This window comes from Antennarius striatus, chromosome 17, assembly GCF_040054535.1.
Source record: "Antennarius striatus isolate MH-2024 chromosome 17, ASM4005453v1, whole genome shotgun sequence".
NCBI lineage: Eukaryota > Metazoa > Chordata > Actinopteri > Lophiiformes > Antennariidae > Antennarius > Antennarius striatus.
Window position 1 is genome coordinate 10,454,854 of NC_090792.1, and position 14,516 is coordinate 10,469,369.

General features: G+C 42.3%; 1 protein-coding gene across 4 annotated transcripts in view; it reads left to right on the top strand.

Annotated features, from left to right (window-relative positions):
• The window catches only part of eml5 (EMAP like 5), a 37,273-nt gene that overhangs the window by 1,535 nt on the left and 21,222 nt on the right, over window positions 1-14,516 (top strand). For 3 of the 4 annotated variants that reach the window (XM_068339424.1, XM_068339426.1, XM_068339427.1), the window contains exons 2-10: window positions 4,754-4,913; window positions 6,838-6,936; window positions 7,433-7,501; window positions 11,927-12,112; window positions 12,661-12,796; window positions 12,989-13,012; window positions 13,418-13,619; window positions 13,978-14,115; window positions 14,231-14,487. In XM_068339424.1, the coding sequence (XP_068195525.1) occupies window positions 4,754-4,913; window positions 6,838-6,936; window positions 7,433-7,501; window positions 11,927-12,112; window positions 12,661-12,796; window positions 12,989-13,012; window positions 13,418-13,619; window positions 13,978-14,115; window positions 14,231-14,487 (1,271 nt within the window). The remainder of the gene's footprint in view (window positions 1-4,753; window positions 4,914-6,837; window positions 6,937-7,432; window positions 7,502-11,926; window positions 12,113-12,660; window positions 12,797-12,988; window positions 13,013-13,417; window positions 13,620-13,977; window positions 14,116-14,230; window positions 14,488-14,516) is intronic. The other variant, XM_068339425.1, reaches the window with a different exon arrangement.

Here is a 14,516-nt window from a genome sequence, read left to right on the forward strand (position 1 = left end):
TCAATAAAAAAGACTCATTCCTAGGTGACATGAAAATATTTGCACTGCTGGAGCCACGTCTTATTGTTGGTACAGACCAGACTGTCATCATTTTAAACTCACGTCAGAGTAATCCTGGTGAAGCTCACATAAATATGTCTTTTTACTAAACAGCAAAGCTAGGAGCAATCCTCAGCAGATTTGGTGCAAACTGTTGGACTGCTTTCACGTTGCACTAACTCATGTGGAAAAGATGCAGCCCCCACCTTAGGTAGAGCTACTCTTTAAATCTTTCTCTTTCCATTCCCCCTCTGTTGCTCGTATTTTTTTCCTCGGTCAAATTCAGTTGTAGATATATGTTGTTTGTGAGCCTCATATGAATTGGTATTGTGCTTCATGAATTAATGGATGACCTCGTTTCTTCCTCTTGGCTTTGTCTTCCCATGTAGCTGCCTTTAAGTGGTCTCCCCAGACCAATATAGTGGGGCTAATAGGCAGGCTTTTCTTGAATGAAAGCCTGAGCAAACTAGAATTCTAGGTAGTACATCCTGTTGCTGTTGGAGGAATGTAAATTCACAGGTTATCGGTCAGTATATTAAAAGAATGGCATCATGTTGTAGTTAAATAATAATGTGATCCATGTTAATAAAATGGGATCATTAAATTGTATTGACTGTGATTTACTATTCCCTCGATAGTTTTATGTAGCGTTTCTGAGTAACACCTCAAACATTTATTCCACTTTATGACTGAAGGTATCTGAGGTTACTGCTGAAATCCTGCAAGAGTGTATCTGTACTGCAAGGCTGAATATGTGTTTCCTGGATTCACACTGACATCAAGGAACACACACGCACACAGACACACAGACACACAGACACACACACACACACACGCACGCACGCACGCACGCACGCACGCACGCACACACACACACACACACACACACACACACCTCGTCCTTGCTATGAAAAAGAGATAATCAATAGGCACTTTTTGCACCAGGATAATGGACGACTCAAAACCACGGTTGAAAGCACTAACAAATAAGATGAAATACTAACAAGGTGTTATGGGTTTGAGGTCCCACTATCTTCCTATGACTGTTGCAAAGCAAGAAGAGTGAGTATCTCACTCCCCTGTATCATAAATGAGATATTGCAGTCATGCATCATCATCAAAATATTTCAAAATGCAACCAACCCTACCCTTTTTTTCCACTACTCCCCAAGTGGGATTAATAAAATTCTTACTTTACAGTCAATATCTTGCATATTTCATGTTTATTGTTATGAAATAAAAGCAGGTGTTTTGGGTAGTGTGATAAAAGGCTGGCTTGAATTACAATATGCTGTTGATTTTATGATGTACTAAGAATTGTTGGTTAAAATGAGGCTTATCCTGTTTTTGCAAACTCAAATAGATGTAAATACTATTGCAAAATAATTTTCATTACATTTTGGACAATTTTTCAGTTTTATTTTTTTGACTTAACAGTAAGTGGGAATAATAAATCTGTCAGTTTAGCATCTTCTCTTAAGTCACTGGAGTGTGTTTTATATACTGTGGATGCTATGTAGTGTATTTGAGTTTCTTAAGAAATTATATATGCACTCATTTCCAATTTGCCAGTGAAGCTAATGACTGGTGTATCAGGTGAAGATGAAGGTGTGATCATCAAGTGACTGCTGCTGACAGACAAGACAAAAGACAAAGAGCTTTATTTGTCATTATACAGGGATGGTACAAGGAAATTGAAAGGCCAGATGGAAGTCGGCCTAGAGCTGCTGCACCCTGGGTGCGCCGCCACTACGGGCCAACATGACCTACTATTCCTTAGATGCATGTTTTTCCAGATAATGGGGGGAAACCAGAGAACCTGGAGAAAACCCATTTAGACACGGAGAGAACATGCAAGCTCTTCACAGAAACGCCACGTTGGAAATGATAGGGTTTGAACCCCTGACCTTCTTGCTGTGAGGCAGCAGTGCTAACCACTACTCCACCGTGCCGCCTGGGCATGGGCGTGCCCAGGCGGCACGGTGGAGTGTGTGCTGATCCTTATGATTCACATCACTGTATCCAATCAGCTTTGTGCGTCATGTAGATGTAGATGTGATCGTAAATATTCTCTTAACGCCGTCTCCTGATTATTTTTCTGTCTTTTTTTTTTTTTTGACAGTTCACGGTTTCTAACCTGTGATCATTATCAATACAAAAAATACTGTTCATTCAAGAAGAGAAGATTTTGTGACAAGTTTGTAGAAGAAGCACATTATCCCAACAACCTGTACTGTTGGAGAGACAGTTCTGTGCTTCCATGTCACCTGTACATTTTTCCAGGCTATGTGCAAAGTGTCAGAGTATCACCACTACTGAGTAGCAGGTCAGTCCCTGGAAGGCTGCATGGTTTCTAAAAAGCAAACCTGTCTCCTCCAGTTAGGATCTTCTGGAGTTCACTGCAGTTACTTAACACATTGGCGTGATTCAGCAATGTTGTCACTGGGACTAAGTATAATAAAGTTGGACAGATGCCTCATTTAACTGGCATTATGAATGTCTTATGGAGATTAGGAGGCTTCGGCTAAACGTGTTCTTGGTTGTGGTCTCACACTCATTTTACCTTCAGTCAGGACAAACCTCAGATTGTTAACGGCCATTTCTGACTTCATCATCACAAAAATTAATATGTGTTATGACATGTTGATGTCCAACTCATTAATGTCAACAATAGTGGGTGAATGACTTAATCATGGAAATGATCATTACTTGCTTCACTACAAATAAGTTTTATTAATTTGAACTAGCATTCATAATGTTAACAAGTCTGGAATCCAAATAATTATAAATTAATACATGTTGCAACTAATGTCAGCAACATGTTATCAAAACTCATAAAAAATAGTTTGTGATTTTTCTTTTCATATCAAATCAATGGATTTCAGCATTCATGTTGATGGAAAGTAGAAAATACCAAAGATTTTAAGGAGTCAAACAGCTAATATTTAATCTTGTGTGTGTGTGTGTGTGTGTGTGTGTGTGTGTGTGTGTGTGTGTGTGTGTGTGTGTGTGTGTGTGTATTTGTGTAATGAGAGCAATTTATCCCTTATCTATGAAGCAGAGCTCCATCATGTTCATTCTTTGCTGTATTTGGTTCCACGTTTTCTATCTTTAGTTCTAAAGGCAGGTGTGGAGTTTGATGAGCACCTGGATTAAAAATAAATAGATGTTGAGATCTCGTAACCCTCTGTATGCCTTCTACGTGGATATGTCAACTAAATATCACATATATTTACCCCTTCGTGGATTCAGGGTCTTTATTTGCCTCCTATCGCTGTTATCCCGGGTTTTGTACTACAGGACCTGGCAGATGGAAGACAGTGCTGACAAACTTCCACAGCCTAAGACATGAAGCTTGAGGTGATACACTGCAGGCAAACTCATTAATGATGGAATTTTGCGAGCTATTTAGCTGACTGAATAGTAAATGAAACACTGTTGTTGTAGCTGTGTTGGATTTTTCAAGCATGTTACACAATTTAAAAGGGGAAAGTCCAACCAAGTGTCAGTTTTTCCTTCAAATTGTTTTGGACTGAGACTAAATGAATACATTTTCGAGATTGTATTTTTTAATATTTCATGTTGCTCCAGTGTCACACCAGACAGATCCTTTGTGCACTACCTGTTTGGACCAAAGCACTGTTTCTATCTGAAATTCAAAGTGTTTCAATAAATTCCACTCTTTCCCTGAATGCTATTTATAGCTGGTTTTGCTCTGATTATATAATAGTAAGAAGAGAAATTATGCCTCTTTAGGGAGAGGTTTGACAATAAAGCGGAGGTGATGAGAGACAAACAGGAGAAAGAACCACAATCAGAAATCCCTCATGTAACCCATCTTGTCGTTCAGAGACATCTTACCTGCAAAGCTTCGTCACGTCCGCAGTGACGAAGCGTTTCGTGTGGAGAAGAGGCAGACAGAAAGTTGAACAAAGACAGAGAAAAACATCCGTGTCGAGGTGTCAGGTTATTTGTCATGAGATGCATTCAGCAGAATGATGCTGTGTGAATACAAAATAGCTTTAGACATGCTGGAAAGCAGTTGGGAAACCAGGCAGCCTGAATATAATGGAGAGATCTCTGTCGTAGCAGGAGATATATAGGCCAGGCCAGGACAAGGCAAGAGGAAGAATTGCCCAGTGAATCACTCAGACCTGCCTGGAACGTGACCGGCGGCGGCTGAAACGATGGGTGGGGCAGGGGGGGAGGGAGGGGCAGCTTTATACAGCAGGCTGTTGCTCAGCTGTAGGTGGAGGAGGTAAGAGTGGAGGGTAATTATGTAACAGCTTTACAACCATAGGTCTGGTGATGCAAGGAAACCCCAAATGAATTTTTTTTAAAAAGGTGAACGGGGCAGAGAGTTGTTCAAGGAATGCTGGGAAAACAAGCAAAAATGGAGAAAAGTTGAATTCATAGATTCGGCGTCGCTGCCTTTCCCTCGAGGATCAGCCTGCAGGCGTGCATGCAGCCAGGCTGTGCATGTGGGAATCTGAGCATGAACATGTTAATTGAACCATGTCACCTCATTAAGCTGCCCCTCTGCTTCCATACTCAGACCCATCACACACTTAATATGTTCATCTCAGCCCAGTGGGTTCCAGTGGGAGGGTGAATCCCTTGTCTGGCACACACACACACACACACACACACACACGTACACACATATAGATGCCAATGCTAACCAGATGTTTTCTCCGCCTCTTCTTCGGTACAGTTTAGCTCTGCATCCGGAGCGAGTGTTGGTGGCCACAGGACAGGTGGGGAAGGAGCCTTATATCTGTGTGTGGGATTCGTACACCGTACAGACTGTGTCCATACTAAAGGATGTGCACACACATGGGGTCGCCTGCCTGGCCTTCGACCTGGAGGGACAGGTACATATGTCACACAACAATGCTAATAATGAACCGTTGAACCTTCCGCATAATATCCCGTGAAACACTGACCAGATTGTGGCCATGTTTTCCTTTCATGTGGTACTCAAGCATAAACAACAGACAGAACCAAAAATGTCACCAGAAATGTTAAGTTTTAGAGGCTCAGCAGCAGCGGCGGTCAAATCTTCCCTCCAGGGCTGTAGGCTGGCTGTTTCCACTGGCCTGCCAGCCGGAGTTTGTGGATGACACGTCTGTGATTACTCCAGCAGTTTTAGCTGGACATCTGTACCCAGACATACTTAAATTCGTTCACATTTGACTGTTTGCATCACTGGATAAGGTGAAGTAAACCTTTAGTGCCACATATGAAAATAATCCGCTGGCATCCTGACAGTGTAACTGTGCAGGATTCAGCATCCAACATGTCAAATGAACCGACAGGATCTTCAGGTCATTTGCTGTCAGTTGATGTTGACAAACTTGCAGAATCAACCCAATGTTGATCAGGACTATGATAGTGATTTCTCCTCATAGACACCTCCTTCATATAGAGATGATCTCATTCTTTCTCCTTGCTTGGGTGGAGAGCTGTGGATTTTGATGGAATGTGACAATCGTTGTTTCTCAGTGTAGCGGTACTATTTACTCTCCATCACTCGCATTCCTCAGTAAGAGGAAACCAGAGCTGAACACTGTACAGTCCAAGAAAATCACTTGTTCTATTATGTTGTCCATTTATTAAAACAATCTAAACGATTACATGGATATTTGAGACTTTTGATCTTTCATTATTTTCATAGGACGTGTATAACTTATGGCATTTGATTTACCATACTGTTACATTTATAAAGAATATATACTCCCTATGAAGAGTGAAAGGTGTTTTTTCTTCAGAGATCTCTTCTAAGTGGGATGTATTTGCATTTAAACGAACAATATCAAGGTCTGCAGTCATGCTCGTGGCTGTGAAGCTGTATTAGACTAATTACTCACCATGTTTATTTTCTAATATTAAAATTAGATAACACTCCGATGTGAAGTCGATATTAAGTTTAGCATAAGAACTGTTTGGTGCAGCTGCTCTAAATGAGGAGAAAACACACAAAGTACTGCTGAGACCAATGTGTTATTAGTTTGAAGTTATTTGGTCATAAAACAAAGCCTTTCACAAAATTTCAATCTGATAATGATGCTAGAATTTAAATTAGGGGATTTTAAACTTCATCACAGTTCATGAATGCACCACCCAAATTTTAAAGCAATCTACCTTAATGTTAAAGTTACCATAATTGTGAACACATGAACTTCATGGTTGCCCAGAGGTAAAAACAGAGAACATATAAGTCACAAGAATACACAGTCTAACACAACATGACTACAATCCAACCAGAGATTGTTGAGATATCTTTTTCTGGACAGAAGCCATGGTTCAATCCACAGATCGACCTCCCAGGAGCCTGACATGTGGGTTCATATTATTACCATGTGTTTCATCACACACGGCTCTTTCTTCATTATTTAAATGCAAACTTGCTGTATACTGTATGTACATACAAGGCCTCCCAAGAGAATATCCATATTCTAATGCTGATTTAGCATGGATCAAAAAGGAAATCCTCTACTGTGCAAAGCAAACTACAGTGTGGAGAAGGATTTCCATCACTTCTGCTCCACTGATACTGCTGCTGCCTACTCACTCAGTCAACTATAGGAGGCTCCTCCAGCAAAAAGCACTCAAATGTGCTCACTGGAAGTGCCAGCGGCTGGACAACTGTTCTGTTCTGGTCTGTGGCTGCTATTAGCCCCTTTCACTGTGGCCTGCCATGCTAGATTGGGGTGAGTTAGGTTGGTTTTGCTGTCATTAGTGCAGCAGAGTTTGTTCAATCTGTGATGTGAGTATTTCTCTTTCTTCTTTTTGCAGTGTTTGGTGTCTGTGGGTTTGGACTCAAAAAACACAATCTGTGTGTGGGACTGGAGGAGAGGGAAGGTTCTGGCAGCTGCTCCCGGTCATACAGACAGGGTAAGCATTTTGTTCCACCCCTGTCTCCATCACATGCTAGGTATCGATCAGCTCAATTACAAATAAAGGCAGGAGGGATCACTCCCCCAAAGGGAACATAAACAAGTTAGGCCTGATTGATAGTGAGCTTTTCAGATCTCCTTCTGAGAGGGTTCAGGGCTAATGAAAAGGAATTTTTAAAAGATGAAATACAGGCAGCTGCAGTTGTCTAACTCAGCCCACACATATTATAACACAGCCAGTGCAAACACACACGCGCGCGCGCACACAGACACACACACACACACACACACACACACACACACACACACACACACGTCTCATCTTTTCCTTTCCTCTGCTATTTTTGTATTAATATTCCTCTTTCGGCTGTGAGTGTTTGAGTGTTTGGTAAATAATGCAAATATTTGCATAATGCAGACGTGATGCTGTGCTGTTTATGTAATCACAAGACAGTCTTTAATGCACTATTTACTGTTTTTTTTCCCCTCCACAGATATTTGACATATCATGGGATTTATACCAGCCGAGCAAGCTTGTAAGCTGCGGTGTCAAACATATCAAGGTACAGTTATTTCCTGGTCATTTTTCACCCTTAAAACTGCAGCCATCTCCTGGAAGTTGCAGTTCTTGTGCCTCATTTGCATAATATCTAAAAACAGATTATGATTTTAAAGATATTTGAACAAGCTGTTCACTCCATATCCCTTTCTTTCTGCCTTCTTTGCTTTCTTGCTCTGACCCTATCAAACTCTTAAAATAGATATATGCAAATTCACTTTATTCCGGAGTCCATGGTTATTAGCCACTTAACATAAGTAGGACAGGCAATGACTCAGAGTCTCTTCCCTTAAATCTGTGGTACTCAGTGCTGCAAAGAGGAAAAATGTTGGCATTTTGTGGGGAACCATGGCTCCACTTCCCCTTTTCAGTCCTTCTCATTCAGCCTTTTTCAAGACTGTCTTTTTCACAGAAGAGTACCATTCATGCATTTTTGATGAGTTCTTTGCAGGGTGTCTTTGCCAAACCTTCCCTTAGGGTATGTAGTTGTGTTCCTTGAAAGGCATGTCCATTAGGAAACAACAAGGAATTCTGAGCCACAGAGGAAGTTTATTTTCAAAATAGTGAGAAGAGAATGAATTATACTCTAATAGGAAATGTGCCCACTGGCCCTGCAAGGCATTGTGGCTGTCATGGCTTTCATGCAAGCAGGGAGGTTTAGCCTACTGTACGTTATTTGCAGTGGTGTAACGTCTCACTAATGACTCCCTCATGCCAATCCAGCTTGACCTGACTCCTCTCGTAGTAATTCCCCTGAACTCTTCCCCTACCACGTGGCACAGTCTCCCCCTCAGTACCCGTTGAATCCTCTGGTCCTCCCCCTCCTCCTCCACTTCTTTCTTCTTCAGGCCAAGGCAATCCACCAATTGTCCCACATAATTCCCCAGCCGTCGCCCTACAGACCATGTGACATCTGCTCCCCAGCCCTGCGCTCGCTCAGCGATTATAGCACTCAGAGCATCCAGGAGATTTAGTCAGAGTAATCCACTCACTAGCAGGCTGAGGAAAATACAACCTCCATGACGAAGACCGCGGCTGCTAGCAGTGCTTTCCTGTCACACAGCCCTTCCCAGCTAATTATACAGTCGTTTGTATTTCGATTATCAGTGTGTTGGCCCAGTGCTTCCCAACCCGTTAGCTTGTGTGCTATTAAAACGAAACAACAGTGTCTTCCAACCTCTATCGCTGGTGACATATTTTATTTGGAAGTATTAGAAGAAAGTCCGCAATAAAAACATGTTTTTCCTGCTTCCTGTCTTGTTCGTTGACTCCTGATCCAGACTCAGATGAATATTTCCTTTATGACGACCCTATTCACACACAAGGTTGACACACAAGGTTCACCCTTTTCGCAGCTTATTTATCACGACCTATGTGTTGTACTTTAGTTCAGATTTTTCCTACCATGTTGTTTTAGATTTTTCATAAATTTAAGTGCTTTTTCTGTTCTCATGCATGATCTGAAAATGCACTAGCAAAATTTTAAAACGTGCTTGCATTATGGGTACTATTCTGTATACATTTACAAAGTGTCTGCCTTTGCACCATATGTTTAGTGCTATTGACTGTGTGCCAAGCGACTGCAACATCCCGTGACACCCCTGAATTTAAAATATTACCCAGACCTACTTGCATAGGTCAAAGGTCAAAGCTGGTGCTCTGACCTACTTTCATTGATCAAAGCACTACTTTTGATCCGTGCTCTTACTCACACTGGCCTACTCCCTCGTCTTTCTATCTTATCCGGTTCCTGAGTGTACAAAAGTTTAAATTAGATCTTTACCTAGTTTTTTCAAGGTCAAGGTCATCATCTCGCCTTCATCCCCTTTGCCACCCGAGTAATGTGCTTAAGTTTGTCCGTTAGTCCACCAAATATCTTTACAACCGTTGCAGATAGAAAGACGAAATAAAAAGCACATTACTCAGGCGGTAAAGGGGATGAAAATGAGATGATGACCTTGACCTTGAGAAAACTAGGTCAAGGTCAGATTTCAACTTTATACACTCAGGAACCAGATAAAATAGAAAAATGAGGGAGAAGGTCAGAGTAAGACCATCAATCAAAGCTAGTGTTTTGATCTACCTATGCACTAGCTCTGATCTATGGTCAAAGCCAGTGCATAGCTTTGACCTACCCTGGAAGGTCAAAGCTATGCACTTGTCAGGTACTACTTTCAGGGTACCCTGACCTACCCTTGAGAAAACTAGATCAAGGTCATCATCGTATTCTCATCCCTTTCGCTGCTCGAGTAATGTGCTTTTTGTTTCATCTTTCTATCTGCAACGGTTCCCAAGATATTTGGTGGACTGACAAAACAAGTGGACAAACAAATGAACACACAAACGCTGACATTCCCAATTCATCACCGCTTCTAAAGAGGGATGTAATAATCTTCTAATAATCTTACTCTATTCTAAGAATATCATTTGATTGTTATTTATTGCCCACATTGTCCTTTGAGGCAGTTGGAATGTACAGTGCGCCCTCTTTTTTTGCGGTTAATGCGTTCCACTAACCACACGCTATTAATGAATTCCTTGATAGAGTGACAAACTATTTATCTTATTAATTTCAAACGTTTATGAACGCTCCCCATACTAATATTAAACCACTGTCTGTATTACCTTTTCCCACACTCTTATCGACTGTTTAAAGCACTTTTGTGTCTCACGTAAGTCTGAGACACACTTCTGGATGCCTCAGCCAATAGAATGCACGTACGGCATCACGTGACTGCCTACCAAAAATCCACGATGAGGTGAAGTCGCGAGCTTTGATGCATGAATGCGCAAGGACACACTGTATAGCCTTAAACACATGAGCTGTATATTGTTCTCTATTTGTCACCTTTTAAACAGTAGGTTAACTCCTGTTAGGGTATCAATTATCGCTCTGGCACCATTCGGGGTCATCCTATCCTGATGGAGAGGAGAGCGTGAGTGAGAGAGAGGAAAGGAGTGATGCAGTGCAGTGGACGATGAGTTACGACTCCCCCTTCATAAATTACATCTAAAAGGATTTCCTTGGAGCTATGAAGGAGGTGATCGAGCTAATGACATCCTGCTAATCCTGGCTTAAGAGTTCACGTGACAACGATTAAGAATTTAAAAGTATTATACATAAAAACAAAGCTGTAAACCCTTCATTTCTATGTTCCTACCATGTTTCCCTTTTGAGCCTTTTTCTCCTGCACCTGTTCAAATCATAAACTTCTCCAGCATGTCGTTTCCTGTCGGTATTTCAGCAGCAAGGGGATTATCATGCATTCATGTCCCACTGCCTTATCAGTTTCTGGCAGGGAGGGCTGTGTAGTCGTGCTGCGTCCCTCCACACTGCCTCCGCAACAGGCTGGGCTGCACACACACATACGCACACACACGCGCACGCACGCACACGCACACACACACACACACACTTCTCCTAACCTTGCACTTGTGCACACCTTCCCAGATTACTCACACACACATGATCTTTCCTGCTTAACCTTCAAGTCCAGCTACGCAAATAAACTCGTGCACATGCAAATGCTCACTCAGCGCTCAGGAGGATGAAGAGAGCCCTGTCCTGTTGAGATGTGTACAAGCCCTAAATGTTTGATGGCAGAGGCGTATCTGAGGCGGTGATGCCTGTCTGTGATAATCGATCCCTCCTGTCAGTACACAACAGCTCTCGCTCAAATGCTGAGTTGTTAGTGGGGGGGGGGGGTGACAGCCTGCCAGTATGAAAGAAATTGATTGTTCATTGTACAACTGTCTCACCAAGCTTCTGCAGGTCAGTTCTTGTGTGGTCAAAAACAGTGTCTTCATCTGCCTCTGATCTCTGTACAGAATCATCCTGTTTGTTTTATTTATTAATGAAGGTTTCTCATTGATTTCAAGTATTGTGCAGGAACATTCTCCCTTAGGTGGTCCAGAGAAATGGTGGTCACTCTGCCATTTTCAGACTAGTTGCTGGTGATGAATAGGTCTGTGCTTCACACATCTCAGTACCTGAGACGCCCTCCTCGAGCGTTCACCCTGTGATCTCATCTCCATGCAGACGGAGCGTCTCCCTTTTCTTGTCCTCCTCTCCGTTCGATGGATGTAGCCCTCAGACAAGACTGTGCCCGTGCATCCCAATGACCTTGTTCATAAATAATGAACTAGCATGTGTGTGTGCATCTGTGAATTCTGATCAGATGGTAACAACACTGACCTCCAGCAAGAGTTCTTAGTGTCACGTGAATAGGATTTGAATTTGACTTTGCTTTGTCTCAAGGTCTGTTCGTGTGTTTAATGGAGTTGCTGCATGTGTGGATGTCAACCCACAATTGACTTTTTTTGTGTCCAGATAGTCCATAGTTGTCTACAGTATTGGCTCTTTCAGGGTGTAATTACAGGTGGATTATTAGCTACCACACTCTTTCTCTCTTTATGTTTGTACTTGCAGTTTTGGAGCTTATGTGGTAATGCTCTCACTCCCAAACGTGGAGTTTTTGGCAAAACGGGGGATCTCCAAACTATCCTCTGTCTCGCCTGTGCCAAGGATGAGGTGACATATTCAGGTGCCTTGAATGGTGACATCTACGTATGGAAAAGCATCAACCTCATGAGGACGGTGCAAGGAGCTCACGGGGTGAGTTCAAAAGCTCAGAATGTTTTGTGTTGTGCTGATTTTGCATGTCCACCCTACCACACGATAAACAGAAGAGTACCAGAGAAAGCATCTCATAAACTGAACTGGGGTCAAAGCCATGCTTGCTGGCTTCATTTGATGCTGCTCAGTCAAAAAGGATCAGCTTTTTGCTCCACAGGATTAAGTGATATCTATTGGATCAACAGCTGGGTGAGGGGATAGGAGGATGGGGGAGGGGATAAAAACGACAGTGCATTTTCATTCCTGCTTTTTGTCCCAACAAATGTCTGACTGAAGGTTTAACAAGGTGCCTTTGCAGGGCAATCAAAAATCTTTATATAAATTAACCTCTAATTGATTGAGGAAAAAAAATGATGTACACATTTCTCAGTCCTATGTCATCTTGAGGATGCAGGTTGTAAATGTGGAGGGCTTGTTAAGCTAATTCCTTCCTGGCTGAGCAGCAGCAGCACACAGCCTGTGTGTCTGGTTCTGTCAGACCTCGTTTATCATGCCGATCCTCAGTGATGGCCTGTCATTTCTTCCAGTCAGGGATTTTCAGCATGAATGTTTGTGAAGAGGGCTTTGCTACCGGAGGTCGGGACGGCTGTGTCCGGCTGTGGGATCTCAACTTCAAACCAATTACTGTCATAGATCTCAGGGAAACAGACCAAGGATATAAAGGTAATTTCAAACCGCTGTTTTTCTTTTCTCCTACGTGCAAAGAGGCGTTTGGCTAAATTGTGGTGTCTTGAGACAGTGGAAGGTTTCTATAAAGCTATAAAAAAATACCCATTTCCCCATTTCTGTTCTCTGTACTAATTATTTCCCTCTCTATTCTCTCTGTCTCTTGTGTTATGATCTTGGATCTAACAGTAGCTAGAGGTCAAAATAGCCGAGGTGGGTAATGACACTGTGGGTGGAGGCAGTAACCATCTCAATCTGTTTGTAGCAGTCCCTACATTGTTCTGGTCCTCTTATTAGTCAGCTCTCCTGTAGTTTTACGCTATGTATACAAATGTTTTGTTCATAGCATATGCTTCCTCCATTGTATTCTCTCTGCACTACCCAGGGTTAGTTGCAGACTGATTTGACAACATACATTATGCTGTCATTGTATTTTCTGGTAAAATCAATGTTCTAGGCCTCCTGCAGATGGCTGTTTGCACTTCCTGTCTTTATTCTCACTCTCACGTCTTGTGTAATGACTGTATGAGCTTGTTCGTTTGCTTTATTGTTAGCACGCATTTTAATATATTCATTTTTTCCTATAGAATTTTCATTTCAAGCTGGTGTTTTTGACAGGGCTGTCTGTGCGCAGCGTGTGCTGGAGGGGAGATCACATCCTTGTGGGCACGCAGGACAGCGAGATCTTCGAGGTGGTCGTACACGACCGCAACAAGCCCTTCCTCATCATGCAAGGTCACTGTGAGGGGGAGCTGTGGGCTCTCGCAGTCCACCCCACCAAACCCCTGGCCATGACAGGAAGTGATGATCGCTCGGTCAGGTGAGGCTTTTGCATTAAATTAGATGCTGATGATGGACTTACCATACTTGGTTTTGTTGTTGTTATTTCTCTGTTTTTACTATCTACTCATTCAGATTCATGTGCAAGCACAGTTCTTGATAATATATTGACCCCTAATGTCTTATTTATATTCCTTTAAAAATTTAATTCTAAAATTTAGTTACCTCTAGCAATATTTATGGAACTATAGTGTAAGGAATGTCTTATCTATATATATTGTGTTGCATTAATTCATTTTAATTTATACCAAAAAAAATACATAACAGGACAGGCGACAGAAACTTTATTGCTTTGTGTTCTTAACATTGTTTTCCTTGTTTTACTCCTGTATCTAAAGGATATGGAGTCTCATAGATCACGCACTAATAGCTCGTTGTAACATGGAAGAGCCAATCCGTTGTGCAGCAGTGAGCACTGATGGCATCCATCTGGCACTGGGGATGAAGGATGGCTCCTTCACTGTCCTCAGAGTCCGGTTGGTAGACAATTCAAAGACCAAATAAGAAAGTTTGATGGCCTGTGAACAGCTGCTTCATCAATTTGTGTGTATTTTAGCTTCTCATCCATGTTACATCTCTGCTTCCTTCCAGAGACATGACTGAGGTTGTTCACATCAAGGACAGGAAAGAAGCCATTCACGAGTTGAAGTATTCCCCCGATGGCGGCCACTTGGCTGTTGGCTCAAACGATAACTCGGTCGACATCTATGGTGTGGTACAAAGGTACAAGAAAGTGGGAGAGTGCATCGGCTCCAACAGCTTCATCACACACATGGATTGGTCCACAGACAGCAAGTTCCTGCAGACAAATGATGGGAGTGGCAGGAGGCTCTTCTACAGGATGCCAAGTAAGTTCACATTCCCAGGCAGACTCATG